This window comes from Squalius cephalus, assembly GCF_949319135.1.
Source record: "Squalius cephalus genome assembly, chromosome: 23".
In the NCBI taxonomy this organism is placed as follows: domain Eukaryota; kingdom Metazoa; phylum Chordata; class Actinopteri; order Cypriniformes; family Leuciscidae; genus Squalius; species Squalius cephalus.
Genome location: NC_137144.1, coordinates 10,189,161 through 10,209,994, shown reverse-complemented (window position 1 = coordinate 10,209,994; position 20,834 = coordinate 10,189,161). Strand labels below are relative to the sequence as shown.

The window sequence follows — 20,834 nt, the reverse complement described above, 5'->3', positions numbered from 1 at the left end:
CCATACACACACATATATTATGTAAAAACAAACTTTTATTTTGGATGCGATTAATCGCGATTAATCGTTTGACAGCCCTAATATATATATATATATATATATATATATATATATATATATATATATTATTGAATATATATATATATTATTAAAAAATGTTGTGATTGTGATTCCAATGACATAATTTTGTTATTGAGTTGTTATTGTTAAAGTTGTGGTGTGGACTAGACTTCCCTATTCTTACCAAATTAGAACAGTTATTAAAACTTCATAGTTATCGTCCATCAGTTAAATAAACATCAGTTGCCCAGTTCATAAAAAGAAAACACCATCTTTGTCTTTAAATAAAAGGTCAAATCAACCTTAACCTTAGCCTTTATTATAAACGGCACTGACCTGATTTTAAAAGTTTACCACATTAATGGACTATTTCCATTTGTGCAAGAAAAATGTAGTTTTGGACTTCACAGCACAATATATTGATCCTTTAATTCAAATCCATAGCACAACTAGTGAACCTTGCAAATGCAAAGTGTCTCTAAAAGTAAGTAAGGTGAGAAGGTGTATGTGAAAGAAAACGAAAGTCGGCGTGTGTACACCACAACACCGTCAACTTGGCAATGTGCCTAAAAGGTGATGTCACCTGCCGAAGGTCGGACTCGGTGGAAGAGTACCAAGCGTTCCCTGCCAGCTCAACTCGGCTGACTGAGAAAGTTAAATAATAGCACCATAGTCCTGGTTTTAAAGGGCCTGGAATATGTTTACACCTATCGTTCTTCATTTACCTTGACCGATTATGCAAGTGAAGCTTAGCTGTTAGATAAGGTATTAAACTGAGGCTATTGATTGACAGGGGATAGTGAGAAACTAGGCCTAAGCCTCCATTCTCTTCGCCCTGCCCGTCTCCCACAGGCCCCTCCCGCTTCGGTACAAGGTGTTCCACCTTAATTGGATGAAAGCTAAATCCAGACATGACATCATCACCTGGGGATTATGGTCTTTTAGAAGCATGGCCTCCCGTGAAGGCCTCCTGAAGCCTGGGTCACCTATAGGGCAAACACGAATGCTGCCACATTTACACATTTGACTTTGTTGTCAACTGCTTTTTTACTTATAAGTCCTTCGGTTCAACATCAACATGACAGGCATATTATTAATGTACAAAGTGATATCCAGTTTTCTCTGAAATTTAAAGTTTTTTTTATTTTTTTAAATCTAATTTTGTGTAAAATTCTAGGTAAAAACATCTCACAGGCCGACAGAGAAAGATTTTACAGCTCATATTTCACACTGGAAAAGTAAGGTCAACTCGAGTGCATTGATATTTATTGCAGTGTGCTGAATATTTAAAGTATGAAATGCCATGTATAAGGTATATTTTTTAGGCAATACATAAAATATACTGTCTTATGTATAATATATTATTTTAATTATTAATTATTTTGGGGAAAAAAAAAATATATATATATATATAATGTGTACTGTATAATATTTTGTTTTATTTATTAATGATTTAATAAAATAAATATAATGTACTGTATAATATCTATTATTTTATTTAAGAAAATGAATATATAATATACAGTATAATGTATAGTATTTATTATTTTATGCATTTATTATTTGTATGTGATATTTCACTCAGATAAGATTGATAAGATGAAATTGGAACTGTAATATTTTAAAAAATATATGGTAGCACTTTATTTTATAGTCCTGTTCTCCATGTACATACTGTGTACTTATTATAGTAATAACGGGGAAATAACTAGGTACAAACCCTGATGCTACCCTTAAACCTAACCTTAACCCATGTAGTTACCTTATATTAGCCAGTCCTTTCTAAGCTAAGTACACGTACAACCAAAAATATAGTTTATTCAGGTATTCCACACATACAGAAATTGACTCAATGCAAATAGTATACAGTACATATTATTGCATACTGAAGGAATATAAAAAATATTATGGTAATTAATATATAAAATATTAGTAGTATATTGGTAGTATGCTATTCAGAGAATAGCCGGATACACCTTGAAAATCCCATCAGCCAGTGCTGTGGGGTTGTAATTAGGTACCCACTTATTACTAAACCAAGCAATAGAGAGGTTCAGTAATAGTTAGGTGTCATCCACAAAGACGAGAATGTCAAATAGCTACATTTTCCAAGATCCACAGAATGTTCCCAAGGTCACTGCAGAGATCTGTAACATATTCAGATCGTTTGCATGCTGTGACATCAGCAGAATTTAAAAAATGGCACGTTCAATTACTATTTATATCACCTGTCGGGGGCCTGTGTGGATACATATATCTTGAGACCATTGACCCGTGCCATTCAGCTCTCTGGCTCATTTATTCTAATTTAACTTGTTGACAAGTATGTCCTCTGTACTTTTACATGTTCAGTGGATCAGGACATAGTCAACAGTGTCAATTTTCACATGAAAATATATGTTTAGGAAGCTACAGTATAGGAAGCTACTTACTGCTTTTTAGTATGTTGATGTGATTTCAGATGTTGCATATATTTTAGCATACATATCGCTCAAGTCAAGTCACATTTAAGCATTTAGCATTTTATACAACACAGAATGATTCAAAGCAGCTTCACATTAATAAACAGGAAAATAACATTGTTAATGTTGTAAAATTAATCAATGTAGCAGTAAAGCAGCTCTTTAGAGTTTTTTCAGTGTTATTTCAAATCAGTTCAATAATTGTGTCAATGCACCATGTTCATCAATTATGAAGCAAGTTCAATTCAGCTATAAGCTGCTCTAGTGTAAATATTCCACTCAGGTCAGTTCAATGTTGATTCCATTCAGTTCTATAAGTGTCGATGAGGCAAAGTTATAGTGTCTTTATCCAGCTCAACTACACTGAAGGAAGAAGTGCCAGAATCTCATTGAGACTTGGGAGTGGGCACATTTGTTTTAGCCATAAACCTGGCGGTGAGTTTTGCATGGAAAATGTTTTCGTTAGAAAATAGAAAAATGTATTAGTGTCTACATGTGAAATTTTGAAAAGGTGATGTTCTACAAAGAGTGCAAGATAAAGGCCTGGATAATAACCTTCCTTTCTTAGGCCATTGTTCAATCCGTACATCCTTCAGATCTGTCTATTCGGCTGTTTTCGCTCTGGGCGACCACATAGCCATCTGTCAGTACCAGCTCAATGGAACATTCAGCAGCACAGATTACCATAAGCCAAGACTGTTCGTGGCTGCAAAGGAAGACCTGCTTCTGTACCATTGCACTCTATCTTCTGCACTTAACACTGACCCATTTACAATGCAGGCCAGGCAATTGGCGCATATGGTGCCTTCCGCTGATGCAATCTGAAATGGGCCGAACACAGAGCCATGGGGGACCTCGGGCATTATCTCAGTGTGGATGTGTGCTACCCATCCATTTATACCCTCTTTCACTTCCTTCCTTTATTCGCGCTCACAATGGACCACACTGGTGGCCTTTGGTTGCGGTGATGTCGTTACTTTCAGCTCACACATTGATGCCACAACTTCTGGCAATGGCAGCTGTCCAAAGCAGTGGGGGGGGATGTAGGGGGTAGGGTTTTGTCTGGATCCAGCGCTAGTCGCGTAGACGATTTGCACGTGCTCAGCTAGCGCTCTGTCAGTGGCCACACTAAAGATTATGATGTCATGCTCATCCAATAACAAAGAGTTTCCTGAATTCGTCCCCCATCCCACCTCCCCCCACTTACACCCAGATAGCTCCAGCTTTATCCAGGACTTGCATTAATCACAAGTGTTATCCTCTTTACTGAGGGAGATAATAAAAGCCACACAGCCTCTAGGCTCGGCAGTGGAAAGAAATAGGGAATGCAGCGAAAGAGTGACCCAAGAAAACAGTGCCACTCTGTTAAGTTCAGATGGAACTGGTTTTGGCCAGAAAATCTGAATCAAAGTGCCTATTTTTTTTGGAAACAAATAGCACACAAAGGCCCAGAACTGACATGCTCAGTGCCAGCACCATACTAAAACATATGAAACATATTTTGAAGAAGTACCCAAAATATCAAGAGATTCCGAATAGTTAAATCATACCATGACATAATCTATATAAATTAAATATAGTTTAAAACGCATTTGCCAAATTCGTAGAAATAGACCTTTTGTATTCATGTTGGTTTCATATGGTAATGAAAAACCATGACCCTAAAAATGTCAAATATAACAAAATATTTACTCACACCTTGAAATCTTAATCATTATTTTCCATCTATTTTTATTTTTATTATCCATCTATCCCAGCATCTTCAGCTACTGGCAGGGGACACTGGACGGATGGCCAGTCCATCACAGGGGCTCATACACAGACATTTACACTCTCATTTACACCTACAGACAATTTAGTGTCTTCAATTGCACCCAAAAAATATCTAAATGAATTTAAATTCCGAAATGAAAAACATGCTTATCATAGAAGAGGTTTATTCAAGTCATTGTAAGTGTGAATTGTGTAAATTAATAGATGGGACAAAAAACTTGCATCTAAAAAAACAGTTGAAATGGGTTACAAAGAGCTTGCAAACCTTCTAATTGCAAGCCAAACCGGAAAAGACTGCATGCATGACAGGTCGGTCACTCATTCGTGAACCTGAATATGAGGAACTGACAAAATTGATTTCATGAACCAACAATCAAAAAGGCAAGCTGTATCTATGCCCTCAAAAAAAGGGTGTTGTGTTATGGTGGCTTTGAGACCATGACTTTGCTTTCAGTGTTCATCATTGGTGTGACATAAAATTTCACTGCATTCCCTATGCGGCATAATTTTTCCGGAAAGCGAGGTGCGCAATAAAGGCGGATCAGTTTTCTCCATTGACCTCATCAGTAATGGCATGAAGTTTTACGTGACATCTGTCGGTGGTTGGATTTCCCCCTAAGAGTTCAGTCAGTTTCACAGAGTGCCTAAAAATATAAAGACTTGGCATGCCAGTCGGGCGGGAAAAATGATGTCATATTCGATGTAGAAGTCATGGAAAACTCAAGTCTCCAATTTCAGAGTCTCTGATAACCAATAAACCTACAGTGGTCCTCCAAATTTAGAAATGAGCAATCTGGGAAGATCAAGGGTAGTTGCTCGCCAGAAAACATCAAGACCCCTGATTTGTGATCTCAAACATTTTCTTCGACTTCATACTGACTGTTGACTACTACACCTAATTACAAAATCATTTTACATAAGGAAGTGTCAAATACTATACGTGCATATGAATTTGCCTGCAGATGTTGCAAGTTGGCGCCAAAAGCAGGGACTCTTTAATGGGTGTTCACAAGTAAACATTAGTTCATTATAATATTGTGAAGTGACATGGTTGTGAAGTCCACACAAAAAGAACAGCATTGTAAACTGAACCCTTCAAAGGCTCACAGCTGTCCGCGTACAGACATCAACCGCCTTTGGATGTCACCAATAGTTCCCCAATTCCTTGATTACGTAAACTATCCACACATTCTCCCAAACACACACTTGATACCTTGACCTTTCCGTTGGGTTGGAGGAGCTCGGTAACTGACACCTTGTCCTGCTGAAGCCTCCTCTTGACCAGTTTGGAACAGCAGACGTTGACGGCACCGTACACATGCGAGGCGTTGTACTCCGAGAAAGTCCGACTGTCGATGACCAGCAATCGCCCGGCTCCACGTTGGAGCAGCCCCGCCAGGCGCTTGATATCCATGACGCTGCGGCGGCCCTTTTCCCCCGCCATGGAGGTACCCAGAAGCCCTCTCTGGATGAAGGTTGCTCACAACGACAACCAAGGCAGAGGCGGTGGATCAGTGATAATAAAATCACTGACACGGGTCACAAAGAGACATCAAGGTGCGCATGGTGTCTGAGGAAAAACAAAAGCAACAGTTTTTTTATTGTTTTATTTCAGACCGCACATCGCAAACAATCATAACTGGGCAAGGTGCATCTCGTTTAGTTTTTTGGTCACATAGTTAGGATCGTTGTTTCTTGTAAGGTAAAACTACACAGGACAAAAACAAGTTTGTTCCTGCTTGTTCTTCTTTTCAGCATATGAGCAAACATTACCTGTCAGAGCAAAGAGCAAACATTTGTGAAAATAATGATTGATAATGATTTTACATAACGATAATGAAAATTTGTTTTTACATTTTACTTGATGGTTACACCACATGTAACTTTTAAAGTCATTCAATTGAAACATTTCTTGTAAATGGTATTTAGTTTTGGTAACCCTTTACAGAAATGTCCCATAAGTTAACATTAGTTAATGCTGAGTTTCACAAGCATTTGTGAATGTGGACTGATACACTAAACAGAGGTTTGAGTCTACTTTAAAGTTTGGCTACAAAGTCAAAATAAAACACACATGCACAAAAAAATAAATATTTACTTGCATGTCATGCGACCATTAACCAACATCAGAGAACTGTAAGCTTGCGAATGTGTCGTTAAAATATTGAAATATTAACACTCAGGAGGTACTTCGAGTAAATATTTCAGGTGTTAGGGGTTCAGCCAGCAAAAAAGTTTAGGAACCCCATATGTGTTAGCTTAAGTTAATTAAATAATAAGATAAACATTTTGATTTTAATAGTAAATTAGTAAATGCTGAAATGAAGTTAACTATTGCTAACAAATGGAACCTTATTGTAAAGTTTTACTAAAGTTTTTAAGAACAATATGAATCTAACATGGATACAAAGAGTACAGTTATTCAACCTCTAAAATTGCTCTCTGTAAACTATTTTTCCTTACATTTACCATAGACGCTGATATTTGTCACTGACCGGGTGACCCTGTGATATCACCCAAAAATGAAAAGTCGGTCATTCATTTCTCACCCTCATTTTGTTCCAAAACCATAAGACTTCAGTTCATCTTCAGCACACAAATGAAGATATTTGTGAATAAATAGATGGTAGAACTAATCCATCTGAATCGAGCAGATTAGTCCAAATTTTCTGAAGAGACATGGATCGCTTTATATTATAGATTTAATTTAGGCTTTTATTCACATATAAACAATGATCAGCGAACACAAACGGAAGCTCAGCTGAACCTACATGACGCTTGAGAACAAACGCCTTGAGGAAGCTCAAACGTGCTGCGTAACAGGAGAATGAACCTCATTGGTTCTTGCTGAAACTCAAACGTGCTGCGTTACACGAGAATGAACCTCATTGGTTCTTGCTGAAACTCAAATGTGCTGCGTTACACGAGAATGAACCTCATTGGTTCTTGCTGAAGCTCAAAGTGCTGCGTTACACGAGAATGAACCTCATTGGTTCTTGCTGAAGCTCAAACGTGCTGCGTAACACGAGAATGAACCTCATTGGTTCTTGCTGAAGCTCAAACGTGCTGCGTAACACGAGAATGAACCTCATTGGTTCTTGCTGAAGCTCAAACGTGCTGCGTAACTCGAGAATGAACCTCATTGGTTCTTGCTGAAACTCAAACGTGCTGCGTAACACGAGAATGAACCTCATTGGTTCTTGCTGAAGCTCAAACGTGCTGCGTAACACGAGAATGAACCTCATTGGTTCTTGCTGAAGCTCAAACGTGCTGCGTAACTCGAGAATGAACCTCATTGGTTCTTGCTGAAACTCAAACGTGCTGCGTAACTCGAGAATGAACCTCATTGGTTCTTGCTGAAACTCAAAGTGCTGCGTTACACGAGAATGAACCTCATTGGCTCTTGCTAAAGCTCAAATGTGCTGCGTAACACGAGAATGAACCTCATTGGTTCTTGCTGAAACTCAAAGTGCTGCGTAACTCGAGAATGAACCTCATTGGTTCTTGCTGAAGCTCAGACGTGCTGCATACGAGAATGAACCTCATTGGTTCTTGCTGAAGCTCAGACGTGCTGCATAACGAGAATGAACCTCATTGGTTCTTGCTGAAGCTCAAACGTGCTGCGTAACTCGAGAATGAACCTCATTGGTTCTTGCTGAAACTCAAACGTGCTGCGTAACTCGAGAATGAACCTCATTGGTTCTTGCTGAAACTCAAAGTGCTGCGTTACACGAGAATGAACCTCATTGGCTCTAGCAGAAGCTCAAACGTGCCGCATTACACGAGAATGAACCTCATTGGTTCTTGCTGAAGCTCAAACGTGCTGCGTTACACGAGAATGAACCTCATTGGCTCTAGCTGAAGCTCAAACGTGCTGCGTAACTCGAGAATGAACCTCATTGGTTCTTGCTGAAACTCAAAGTGCTGCGTTAGACGAGAATGAACCTCATTGGTTCTTGCTGAAGCTCCAACGTGCTGCGTAACACGAGAATGAACCTCATTGGTTCTTGCTGAAACTCAAAGTGCTGCGTAACTCGAGAATGAACCTCATTGGTTCTTGCTGAAACTCAAAGTGCTGCGTTAAACGAGAATGAACCTCATTGGTTCTTGCTGAAGCTCAAATGTGCTGCGTAACACGAGAATGAACCTCATTGGTTCTTGCGGAAGCTCAAATGTGCTGCGTAACTCGAGAATGAACCTCATTGGTTCTTGCTGAAGCTCAAACGTGCTGCATAACACGAGAATGAACCTCATTGGTTCTTGCTGAAACTCAAACGTGCTGCGTAACTCGAGAATGAACCTCATTGGTTCTTGCTGAAGCTCAAACGTGCTGCATAACACGAGAATGAACCTCATTGGTTCTTGCTGAAACTCAAACGTGCTGCATAACACGAGAATTAACCTCATTGGTTCTTGCTGAAGCTCAAACGTGCTGCGTAACTCGAGAATGAACCTCATTGGTTCTTGCTGAAACTCAAAGTGCTGCGTTACACGAGAATGAACCTCATTGGCTCTAGCAGAAGCTCAAACGTGCCGCATTACACGAGAATGAACCTCATTGGTTCTTGCTGAAGCTCAAACGTGCTGCGTTACACGAGAATGAACCTCATTGGTTCTAGCTGAAGCTCAAACGTGCTGCGTAACTCGAGAATGAACCTCATTGGTTCTTGCTGAAACTCAAAGTGCTGCGTTAGACGAGAATGAACCTCATTGGTTCTTGCTGAAGCTCCAACGTGCTGCGTAACACGAGAATGAACCTCATTGGTTCTTGCTGAAACTCAAAGTGCTGCGTAACTCGAGAATGAACCTCATTGGTTCTTGCTGAAACTCAAAGTGCTGCGTTAAACGAGAATTAACCTCATTGGTTCTTGCTGAAGCTCAAATGTGCTGCGTAACACGAGAATGAACCTCATTGGTTCTTGCGGAAGCTCAAATGTGCTGCGTAACTCGAGAATGAACCTCATTGGTTCTTGCTGAAGCTCAAACGTGCTGCATAACACGAGAATGAACCTCATTGGTTCTTGCTGAAACTCAAACGTGCTGCGTAACTCGAGAATGAACCTCATTGGTTCTTGCTGAAGCTCAAACGTGCTGCATAACACGAGAATGAACCTCATTGGTTCTTGCTGAAACTCAAACGTGCTGCGTAACACGAGAATGAACCTCATTGGTTCTTGCTGAAACTCAAACGTGGTGCGTAACTCGAGAATGAACCTCATTGGTTCTTGCTGAAACTCAAACGTGCTGCGTAACACGAGAATGAACCTCATTGGTTCTTGCTGAAACTCAAACGTGCTGCGTAACTCGAGAATGAACCTCATTGGTTCTTGCTGAAGCTCAAACGTGCTGCATAACACGAGAATGAACCTCATTGGTTCTTGCTGAAACTCAAACGTGCTGCGTAACTCGAGAATGAACCTCATTGGTTCTTGCTGAAGCTCAAACGTGCTGCATAACACGAGAATGAACCTCATTGGTTCTTGCTGAAACTCAAACGTGCTGCGTAACACGAGAATGAACCTCATTGGTTCTTGCTGAAACTCAAACGTGCTGCGTAACACGAGAATGAACCTCATTGGTTCTTGCTGAAACTCAAATGTGCTGCGTAACTCGAGAATGAACCTCATTGGTTCTTGCTGAAGCTCAAACGTGCTGCATAACACGAGAATGAACCTCATTGGTTCTTGCTGAAGCTCAAACGTGCTGCATAACACGAGAATGAACCACATTGGTTCTTGCTGAAACTCAAACGTGCTGCGTAACTCGAGAATGAACCTCATTGGTTCTTGCTGAAGCTCAAACGTGCTGCATAACACGAGAATGAACCTCATTGGTTCTTGCTGAAACTCAAACGTGCTGCGTAACACGAGAATGAACCTCATTGGTTCTTGCTGAAGCTCAAACGTGCTGCGTAACTCGAGAATGAACCTCATTGGTTCTTGCTGAAGCTCAAACGTGCTGCGTAACTCGAGAATGAACCTCATTGGTTCTTGCTGAAGCTCAAACGTGCTGCGTAACTCGAGAATGAACCTCATTGGTTCTTGCTGAAGCTCAAACGTGCCGCATTACACGAGAATGAACCTCATTGGTTCTTGCTGAAGCTCAAACGTGCTGCGTAACACAAGAATGAACCTCATTGGTTCTTGCAGAAGCTTAAACGTGCCGCATTACACGAGAATGAACCTCATTGGTTCTTGCAGAAGCTCAAACGTGCCGCATTACACGAGAATGAACCTCATTGGTTCTTGCAGAAGCTTAAACGTGCCGCATTACACGAGAATGAACCTCATTGGTTCTTGCTGAAGCTCAAACGTGCTGCGTAACACAAGAATGAACCTCATTGGTTCTTGCAGAAGCTTAAACGTGCCGCATTACACGAGAATGAACCTCATTGGTTCTTGCAGAAGCTCAAATGTGCTGGATAACGAGAATGAACCTCAATGGTTCTTGCACAACAAGCGAACATACTTGAGCTTCCGTTTATCACAACTGATGTGTGAGTTGATGAAAGTTCATATGTGAATAAAAGCCTGTTCATTAAATCTAAACCTAAACTAAATCTAAATTAAATCTGTTCATCATATAAAGCGATCAATCCTCTTCAGAAAATTTGGACTAAACCACTCAATTCATATGGATTATTTTTACGTGCACTTTATGAACTTTTAGACTAGATTCTACACTCAGAAGCTTGCTTAGCAAGTTAATTAAATTAAATCACATAGCACTCTGCATAAGTTAGCTAGCACTCTGAACAAGAACAAATCCAGATTAATGGCACAAACATTTAAAGCTAACTTTATCACTTCCTCGGGTATTCAGGTCTGCTACCGCCACAGAAGTGCAAAAACACACATTAAGTCTGCACAATGATACAGCACACTTGCAATTCACTGGCCAAGCATTCACATCTGCATTTGCATATGTTTCTGGCCTTAACGACACTAATGAAACAGGAACCACCTGCGTTAGGGCAAACTAAGCTCTGGGAGTATGAAAGCCAGCTGCAGCCCAAACAACATCTGCTGTCACACTAAAATCTTCAATAAATTCATCAAGTGATCATATATCGCCAGTGATCATAATAACAATTCTTAACTGCACATATGAAGAGTTCAGATGCAAAAGCCTCTAAAGTGCCATCTGAAATTTTCTTCTAGAATGGTCATTTTTATAAAGCTTGTATATTTAAGTAATTTTAAGAAATTTCACTTAAATGACAATTAATAGGTAATTTGCATTGCCATTTAAGTGAAATTATTGAACTTAACTATACGAGCTTGATAAAAGTGATCATTCTAGAAGAAAATTTCAAATGGCACTTAGAGGCTTTTGCATCTGAACTCTTCATATAGACCCCAAATGCTAAAGTATGTAAGTAGAGAGAGAGTTACTTTACCATACCTTTACCACAGCCAAAAGGCCAGTCACTACTGTTTATTTACCTTTCTAATGCCATGTTAGCATGAAAGGCTGTATTCATAGAAAAAAAAAAATAATAAAAATGTATACATTATACAGTTAAATTCTTAAAATGAAAATAACAACTATTTACAATCCTTCAGTTTAGTATTTCATAGAAAGGTGATGCTACTGTTAAATTGTAAAAACAAAAATATATATTTAGATAATGTTTTTAAACTGCTGTTTATTATACCATTGTAGATACATTTAATAATTCACTTGCAAATATTAGCTTTAGTTCGTGACTATAATGTTCCAAATAAAAAGAATGTGATAAATATCCTTCATTTTTAAATATTTAATTCACTGTATTATACAAAAACAGTCATTACTACATTGATTTTTAATATTTAATTTTTTTTTTATCAAATTGTGAGCAACATAACTATATTATGATAAAGTTACCATAGTTTAACTGTAAATCTATGATTATCATCAAACTAATGCGTCCATAATGAAGCTGTGGGCTCATACAATTATGTTTTCCTTTCACAGTATTTATAAGTATTTTATGAATGGCAATACTGATTCTAGCTCAGCAGATCTTTATCGGAAATATGCGATACATTACATACTGACCGTGTTTATATTACAGCTGGAGAGGATGTGACGTTAGGAAACTGAACCAATACAGATTATGTAACAAGACTGGAAAAATGTGCTTTTTATAGCCACGGCTGCAAGGATCACATATAGTCTTTTCAGTAATCCTTTTATTGCAGAGGCACATTTAGCCTAAATATTCCACTTGGCAGACTGAAAACAGTTTTATGTGTTCAATGTACGTGCATCTGTGTTGGAGGAAGGCATCTGTGAGGGAGGGAGAGGAATTGTTTATGACTGTGTATGAGTGGGGTGATGTGTTGATCAGGCCTGAAAGAGCAGGAACCGCTTGAGTATGCAATGACCTTCTGAACGCTTCAATCTCCAAACCTCTCAATCCAATCTCTCACTCGTTTACATTATGCAGAGCAAAAGACTAAACCAAGCGCCAGTTGAGGATGAGGGAAGTATTCGTTTGCAGCAGCAACACTGCAGTGGGTTCATATAATCTAATGAATAGAAAGCCATAACTGCCTTGCAGTAAAACATACAGCCTAGTTTAGCTGAGAAAAATTGTTGTGGTCGCAACCCATTCAGCACAACACTTTACCATGATTACCAGTTACTGTTATGTGACTGTTTCATTCTAAAAGGAAAGCTGACCCAAATATTCTGTCATCATTTATTCACCCTCATGTCATTAGCTATGTTTCCATCGACCTATTTTTATGAGGATTTTTGGATATGGCCGGGCGTAAATGCCAAGACGTACATAAATTCCTAAAATATGCATTAAAAAATGTATGCGATAAATTGAGGTAGATATTTTTTATCCGATAAGAAGTACAGTGGAAACACATATAAATCCGTCGATAAGCAACAAAAAAAAACTCATGTGACTTTGCCTCATCAGAGGATGTGATTGGATAACTGGACTAACCAGCGGACCAATCGCATGAATGATTTCGAATCTGTTATATTAAGGTACAAATCTTGCATAGTGTGCCTTTAAATTCGCAACTTTGGATGGAAACCTAGTTATTCTGTATGACTTTCATCTAAAGAACACAAAAATCAGCTATGTTTCAGCTGTTTACAGTATGTCCATATAAAGCAAGTCAATGTGATCCAATATTGTTTCAAAATATCTTCTTTTGTGTTTCACAGTCATGCAGGTTTGGCATTATGATTTTACAGAAGTAACAGTAACCGTAATAATTGGAACCTATAATTAACATTGTTAAAAAGCAAAAACACAAACAAATATCATAGTAGATGATCAAAGTCCAACATGACAAAATATTCTCAAACAAAATATCTCATGTGAGTCGTATTCCTCCAAACGTCTACTCTATGCAACACCCGTCATTAAAAAAAATGGTGTTGGCTGTCACCCTCCTCCACTGGCTTACTAATGGAAGGTTAACCACACCAAAAGTGAAAGTAGAAAGAGGTAACCTTTCTACTCAAACCGGATAAACATGTCACTCTATGACAAATTCTGATGCTTTAGAATTGGTGCTTTTGGCAGACCGAGGATTTATAATCAGTTTCCTTGGAAAACACCTTCTCACTGAACGCAACAGAGCCTTGTGCATTAGCACATGTTAGTGAGCAACTATGCAGAGATAGCACACAGAACGAAGACAACCAAGGTTGTGGTTAAGGTTAAGGTTAAGCAGATGATCAGGATAAGCTCTCCTCTAACTGCCAAGAGCCAGACTGTAAGCAAGGTTATTAAAGGTTTGGAAATTTAACAAGCTTTTATTTTGTTTTGTGTTTTTATTTGAAGTTTATTTTATGTTCAGCTTTAATGGTTCAAAAATAGTTTTTAATCCATTTGTATTTTTGGAAAATAATTTTGTTTCAATAGTATTTTTTGGTTCCATTCCTTATAACTCAATTATTCCATTTTCCTATAATGGCTCGGACAATACTTCCAATCATTTTCTCACCCTAATGTCATCCCAAACCTGTGCTTCTTTCTTTTGCAGAATACAAAAGAAGACATTTTGAAGAACATTGGAATTAAACAGTTTTGGTGCCCATTGACTTCCATTGTATAAGGAGAAAAAAACACTGAAACATTTCTCAGAATGTGACATTTCTTCTTCTTTTGTGTTCCACAGAACGAAGAAAGTCATAGAGGTTTGGAACAACATTTTTGGATGAATTATTTCTCTGGTCTGATGATCAGACAGTCGCTTCTTGTCTAAATGGTTGGTTATTTTGACAAAATACACCAATAGTCTGAAGTCTGGCTTAAAGGTACAGTAGGCAATTTCGGAGAGGCTAGCAATAGCAAGCTAGCTGAGATCCCACCCTCCCTTCAGAGCGTCTCCAAAGCCACGCCTCCTTTAGAATACATGAACGTGCACAGCCAGAGCTGCGTCTGCAAAGCATCACGAGAGACGGCGTTAAACTACCTCATGTCTCAAAGCACATTACAAAAATAATGAACGTAAAATTTTGACTTAAGCTTTGACAGTTTTTTGGCGTTGATAGTGTTTCCATAGAAACACATAATTCCGAGGACATGAACAGCTTTGCATAGGACGTCACAGGTTGCCATCTCGTAATTACGGTAATTGTTGTTTTAGTTCAAGGTGGCTGCTGTTTGTTTGCGGTGCTCGGTGACTGACGTCTGTCTAACTCTGCATTGTCTCATGAAACACGCTGATGACGTGTGATGTCTGCATGAGAAGGTGTGAGAAGGTGTGCAATAGGTTGACAGGCAGGTAGGACATCCTATCATTAATTTGAATTCGGACCGAATGCAATGATTGGACAAAAATGTTTTGGTCCTCAGACTTCCACATAAGATACATGTAACTATCTATATATGCTATCAAGATTTGAAGAGAGTTTCAACCAGTATAACAAAAAGTGTTTATGAAAAACATTGCCTACGCTACCTTTAAGAGATTAATTCTAAGAGATTTAAGAGATTTAATTTGTATTTTAGCGCACATTTATAGTTTATTTAGTTTTCTTTCACTTGCAAATGTTTTAGTTGTTATTTTCCTTGACAAAAATGTAAAAAAAAAAATAATAATATGAAAAAAATTAATAAAAACTAAGTTTTTGTTTATTTTTAGCACACATTTATAGTTTATTTAGTTTTTGTTCACTTGCAAATATTTTAGTTGTCATTTTACTTAGAAATAAAAAACAAAACTAAGAATGATGAAAATGTAGGCTATTGAATTTGTATTTGTATTTTAGTGCACATTTACTGTTTGTTTAATTTTTGTTCACATGCAAAAAAAATTACATAAAAAAATGTTTTAAAGTATGTTGTCATCTTTGTAATAGTTTTTGTTAACAATAATAACCTTGAATATAAGTTGCTTCAAACTGACACTCTTTATCTTTCTGTCTATTTCTCTCTCTCCCTCTGCTGCTGCATTGAGGGAGGGTGATGCTGCAACGTTCAGATATCTGCAGCGCCTTGCAGAATCAGGAGGGAGAGACTGAGGCACACACACAGACTCTCATACACACATTTCTGTGTATATATATATCTATATATATAAATATGTGTGTGCATATATTAAATAAAGGAATTTTTGCTATATAGGAAACAAAAGAAGAAAAACAAGCATTCCAGCAGAATGTTTAAGAACATAAACAAACGCACACACACAATCTCCATTTCACTTCGCACTTCCAGTGTTTCTCTCTAAACAGTTCTAAGTCAAATAATCATCCATCAGTTTCATAATGAAACGGCTCGTTTCACATCACGTCCACATAAACAAACCCAGTGCGGTACGAGAGCGACGCTGCCAGAGGACCAGCCTCACGCAACCAGCATCCCAACATGGACGCCTTTGTTTTGATCACAATCCCAGTCACCATAAGTAACCATAACCTGCATATTCTCACCAGAACACAAACACATGCAGGATTCCAGACACGCAATAATCCACCAGAGACCGAAACCTCCTTACCACCCTTCTGTCTCTTTAATCGCTCCACAGGAAGGATGTACAGCCACACCTTGGAGAGAAGAAACCCTCACTGTAACCTCTCCTGCAATCGGACGGTCGATAGCATGACAACAGCCCCCCCGCGGGCCGCAGGATGAGAGGAAGAAGTGGAGGCACGTCAGAGAATAACAAGGCTGACGCTGCATGTGTCTAATGGCGTTCCTTCGGCTTGACAACTCCAGTTGCAAGGTTGGGGGGGGGAGGCTGTGCACTGCAGTTTGACACTGTGTATGTCGAAATGAGAAGGTGTGTGTATTCTCTCGAGACCACCGACTGAGCATTACCTTGCATTGTTCACTGTACAAACATTATTGTTGGTTTAACTTAAAAAAGTAGCCTAAGTTACCTGGTTGCCTTAATTTTGAGTTCATTGAAATAACATATTTGAGTTAATACAATGAAGGAGATTGGTTTAATAAATATAAACATAAATATTACTTTATCTGAACCACATTAATAATCAAAGTTGATTTGACTTTGAAGTTGAAGTTGCGATAACAAATCAAGAAAATAGTTCTTGCATTTTCAAAGACGACAAGGTGTGACGTGCTTTTTTATTTTAGTTGCATTGCATATTTTCCTCTACTGGCCTATTTTTTAAAATTTTCTTTTATCCTCACCAAGGCTGCATTTATTTGATCAAAAATACAGTAAAATAGTAATAGGTAACACTTTACAATACGGTTCCATTAGTTAATGCATTATAATATTAACTAACAATGAGAATGTAGCCTATTCCTTTTGAGCATTACTACCACAGTTTTCAGTTTCACATGATCCTTCATATTATTCTAATTATTATTCTAATCATGTGACACGGAAGACTGGAGTAATGATGCTGAAAATCCAGCTTTGCATCACAGGAATAAATTATGTTTTAAAATAGATTCAAATACAAAACAGTTATTTTGCACTGTAATAATATTTCACTGATTTACTGTATTTTTGATCAAATAAAAACAGCCTTGATGAGACCGTAATTATTCCAAACTGTTGACCGGTATTACTTTACTTCATCAAAAACACCGGCATAAACAACAGTGGTGCAAAGTGCTGATGTGGAGACAGAGTGAGACTACACAGTTGCCATGGCAACGGAATATAAAAACGGAAAAGGAAAAAAGTTGTCTGGGCATGCGGAGAGGTTGCGGAGGCTGTCGCCTCACATCCCAAAGCAAGAAACACACCAAACATCTGTTCTATTGATTTCCAGGGATTTGATACTACTTCCGAGTAGCATGTCGAGAAACGACAAAATAGATTTTTTTTTTTTTTTGCTGAAATGGCCCATGACAGCAAAACAAAGAGAAGCGTGCATCTCTATTTAAAGTGACAGCGATTGCTTTATAATGACAGACTGCACCTGAACAACAGAGAACAAACATCGCCGAATGGAAGATAAAAGAGAGCAAAATATCTTAATCAGGGTTATTCATTAACTATATGGATGACATCACTTATTTGGACTCTGTGCCATACGCACGTTGATATAGACCATTGTTCTTTCTGAGCCTGAATGCATTTGTTAATCATTGTTGCAGTGATATCATCTGTTGTGATGAACTGGATTTGGTAACATGAGCCAATCTGCCTTTTACATTATGGAGCAAGAGCTTTTTAGTTTGATAACATTTTAAATCACACAAATATATCACAGCATTTCAAATCAGTGCATCAATTATGTCCTTATATACATAAAGAAAGACAACGTTCTTAAAGTTTTCCTCCTGAGACTAATCATAACCATGTGCGCTCACTCAAAAATCATAATCACAATAATAATAAAACACAGAGCAAGATCTAAACCCTGCAGCCTGATATCTATCTATCTATCTATCTATCTGAGCACTAGAGAATATACATTATAATAACATAATAAAAGCATATGACTAATGTTAATAATAAATTATCAAAATAAATAACACCATAGTTTTTATACAAGACATTATATTTTATATATTATAATGTCAATATATCTATGTATTCAATGGCTCTATTAATTATTAATATAACAATAATAAAAAGTATAATTTGTTATTGTTGTTTCATATCAATTCATGAAAATGTTTTTATAATATAGAAAACTAAATATGTGTATGTATATTACTATTTTATAGGCTATTATGTTGTTAAATTATTACTAATAACAATACTTAAAACATTATTATTGTTACTGTTAATAATAATTATTCAAACTAAATAATATTATATTGTATATAGGTTATAATAGACGTTATATATTACAAAGTTATTATTTTTTTTAAATTCAATTAAATAAATAAAAAATCAAATATACATATAAAATATTGAAAAGTATGATTATTGTTATTTTATTTTTACAGCATGTTAATAGGTTGATGAAACCTTTCAGTTGATCCAAATAATTATAATTAAATGCATATTAAAGTGTTATATTACTAATAACAACAGCATATCATTATTGATTTCGTTAATAAATTAATGATCAAAATAAATAACAATCATAGTTTATCTAGGCCTACATTCAAATGTTACTATTAATAATTAATAATCAATTACTATATGTTGTTTATGTATATTTATAGAATGAGTTGTTTTGTTATTATTGTTTAATGTTATTATCATATATATATATATGTATATATTTATATATATATATATATACACACACACACACACACACACACACACACACAGTATTATGGACATTATGGAAATGTAACTGAAATGTACTATAAACCTGATGTTGGACACAAAGCTCCCAGACTGCAATGTAGACATGCATGACAAGCCTCACTCAAATCAGAAGACAAACATTCAATATAATCTGTCATGAGATGACGATGATTTACAATACCTCATATTTAACAATACATGATGGCCGATTGATGATACATTATGATGACCACTGTCTGGTTTAACATGTCATTGAGGCACACAGTTGCCCTCATTCAGACGAGACACTAGTGGTCGATACACGCCAGTACGTCCATCCCCCCAAAAAACACAGTCTCTCTTCGACTATCATCAAAATAAAGCCGTATGCCTAAATGTGAGGTCTCAAATATCAATACGCCCCTTCCATAGCCTGCACTCACCTCCGTTTGCCCGGGTCCCGAGTGTTTCAGCTGCTCTCCATGTAGGGCACTGCGCTCCGATGGGAAGCCATTCGCCAGCAGACGTCACTAGTGTATACTAACCATGAGTCTGTGCCGCTGTCTGTCACACACATGCGAATAACAAAACCATTAAAACCTTTTCATTCTTCTAGAGCGCAACTGGGCCAGCGAGTGACGCCGTGACGAAAAGAGAGATAAGCGATAGTAGACATTAGCCAGCCGGGAAAACAGAAGGTGCACTTAGGCACTATAAATGAACTAAGGATGAGGTCATGGTTCAGGAGGGAAAAAAATGCCGTTGACGTCACCTCCAGCCAATGGGAGCGCGTGGCCCTGGGGGTTCGCTGACGTCAGCGCGCTGATCCGCAGATTAAAGGGACACTGAGGCTTTAAAGAGAGAGCGTGTTAGGGTTAGTGCGCACTTTGTAGGTCACTCGCTGGACATGAGATAAACCCGATGCTGAATATTTACAGCTGTTTTGTTTCTTTGAACGAACCAACAAATGAACATAAGAAAGTGAACTTTTAGTGTAGGCTAATACTGTTAGCATTATGCTAATGAAATACTAGTGTAATCCTTAAAAGTGGGTCAAATGGGCATACATTTAATGGCATGTTAAAGGAATAGTTCACCCAAAAATGAAAATGTTGTCATCATTTACTCACAGTTTGTTGCAAACCTGATTGAGTGTTTTTTTTTTTTGTTTTTTTTTTTAATGGTGAAAACAAAAGAAGATATTCTGAAGAATGTTGATACAGTTTATGGACCCCATTGACTTCCATTGTATTTTGTTGTTCTACTATGGAAGTCAATGGCTACCATCAACTGTCTGGTTACCGACATTCTTCAAAATATCTTCTTTTGTGTTCAACAGAAGAAATAAACTCATACATGTTTGGAACAATTTGAGGGTAAACAAATTATGAGAGACTTTATTTTTAATTTTTTGGGGGTGGGGGGGCATGGGTGAACTATACCTTTAATTGTACAGTTCAGCATTCTATTTGCTGTAAAATATAGGATGCATGACAGTGTAGAACGTCTCTAAACGAGCGCCCTCTTCTGGAGGAGGGAGAGAACTAGGCTAACTGTGGTCGTTTTTTCTACAGTAAAGGTCTGTCATCTAGCGGGAAAAGGGTGAATTACACATTTACAATTTACAATTCCCTACAAAAATTGTCATTTTTATTCTTTTTTTCTATATTTATATCAATTATAGCCTATGTTGTGCTTAAAAGCATTTTGTAATGGAAATGATTGTGATGATATTATAAACACAATTTGACAAACTGCTTGATTGGAAAATTGCATAATAAAAATATTCAGTTCACAAAATATTATTTTCTTATTTTTTCTTTGCTTTCTTCACACATCACATGTGTTCATCTCAAGCATTGTATTCACTGACACTGCTGTGTACTTCATATGCAAACTTATTAGG

General features: G+C 37.6%; 1 protein-coding gene across 2 annotated transcripts in view; it reads right to left on the bottom strand.

Moving 5' to 3' along the window:
- The window catches only part of dusp8a (dual specificity phosphatase 8a), a 46,615-nt gene extending 26,907 nt beyond the window's left edge, over window positions 1–19,708 (bottom strand). The window contains exons 1-2 of one of the 2 annotated variants that reach the window (XM_079859425.1): window positions 19,372–19,708; window positions 5,509–5,865 (exon numbers count right to left, since the gene is read on the bottom strand). In XM_079859425.1, the coding sequence (XP_079715551.1) occupies window positions 5,509–5,739 (231 nt within the window). In that variant the 5' untranslated portion in view covers window positions 5,740–5,865; window positions 19,372–19,708. Of the gene's footprint in view, window positions 1–5,508; window positions 5,866–16,255; window positions 16,446–19,371 lie in introns of those variants that run through there. The other variant, XM_079859426.1, reaches the window with a different exon arrangement.
- Between the last annotated feature and the right edge of the window lie 1,126 nt (window positions 19,709–20,834).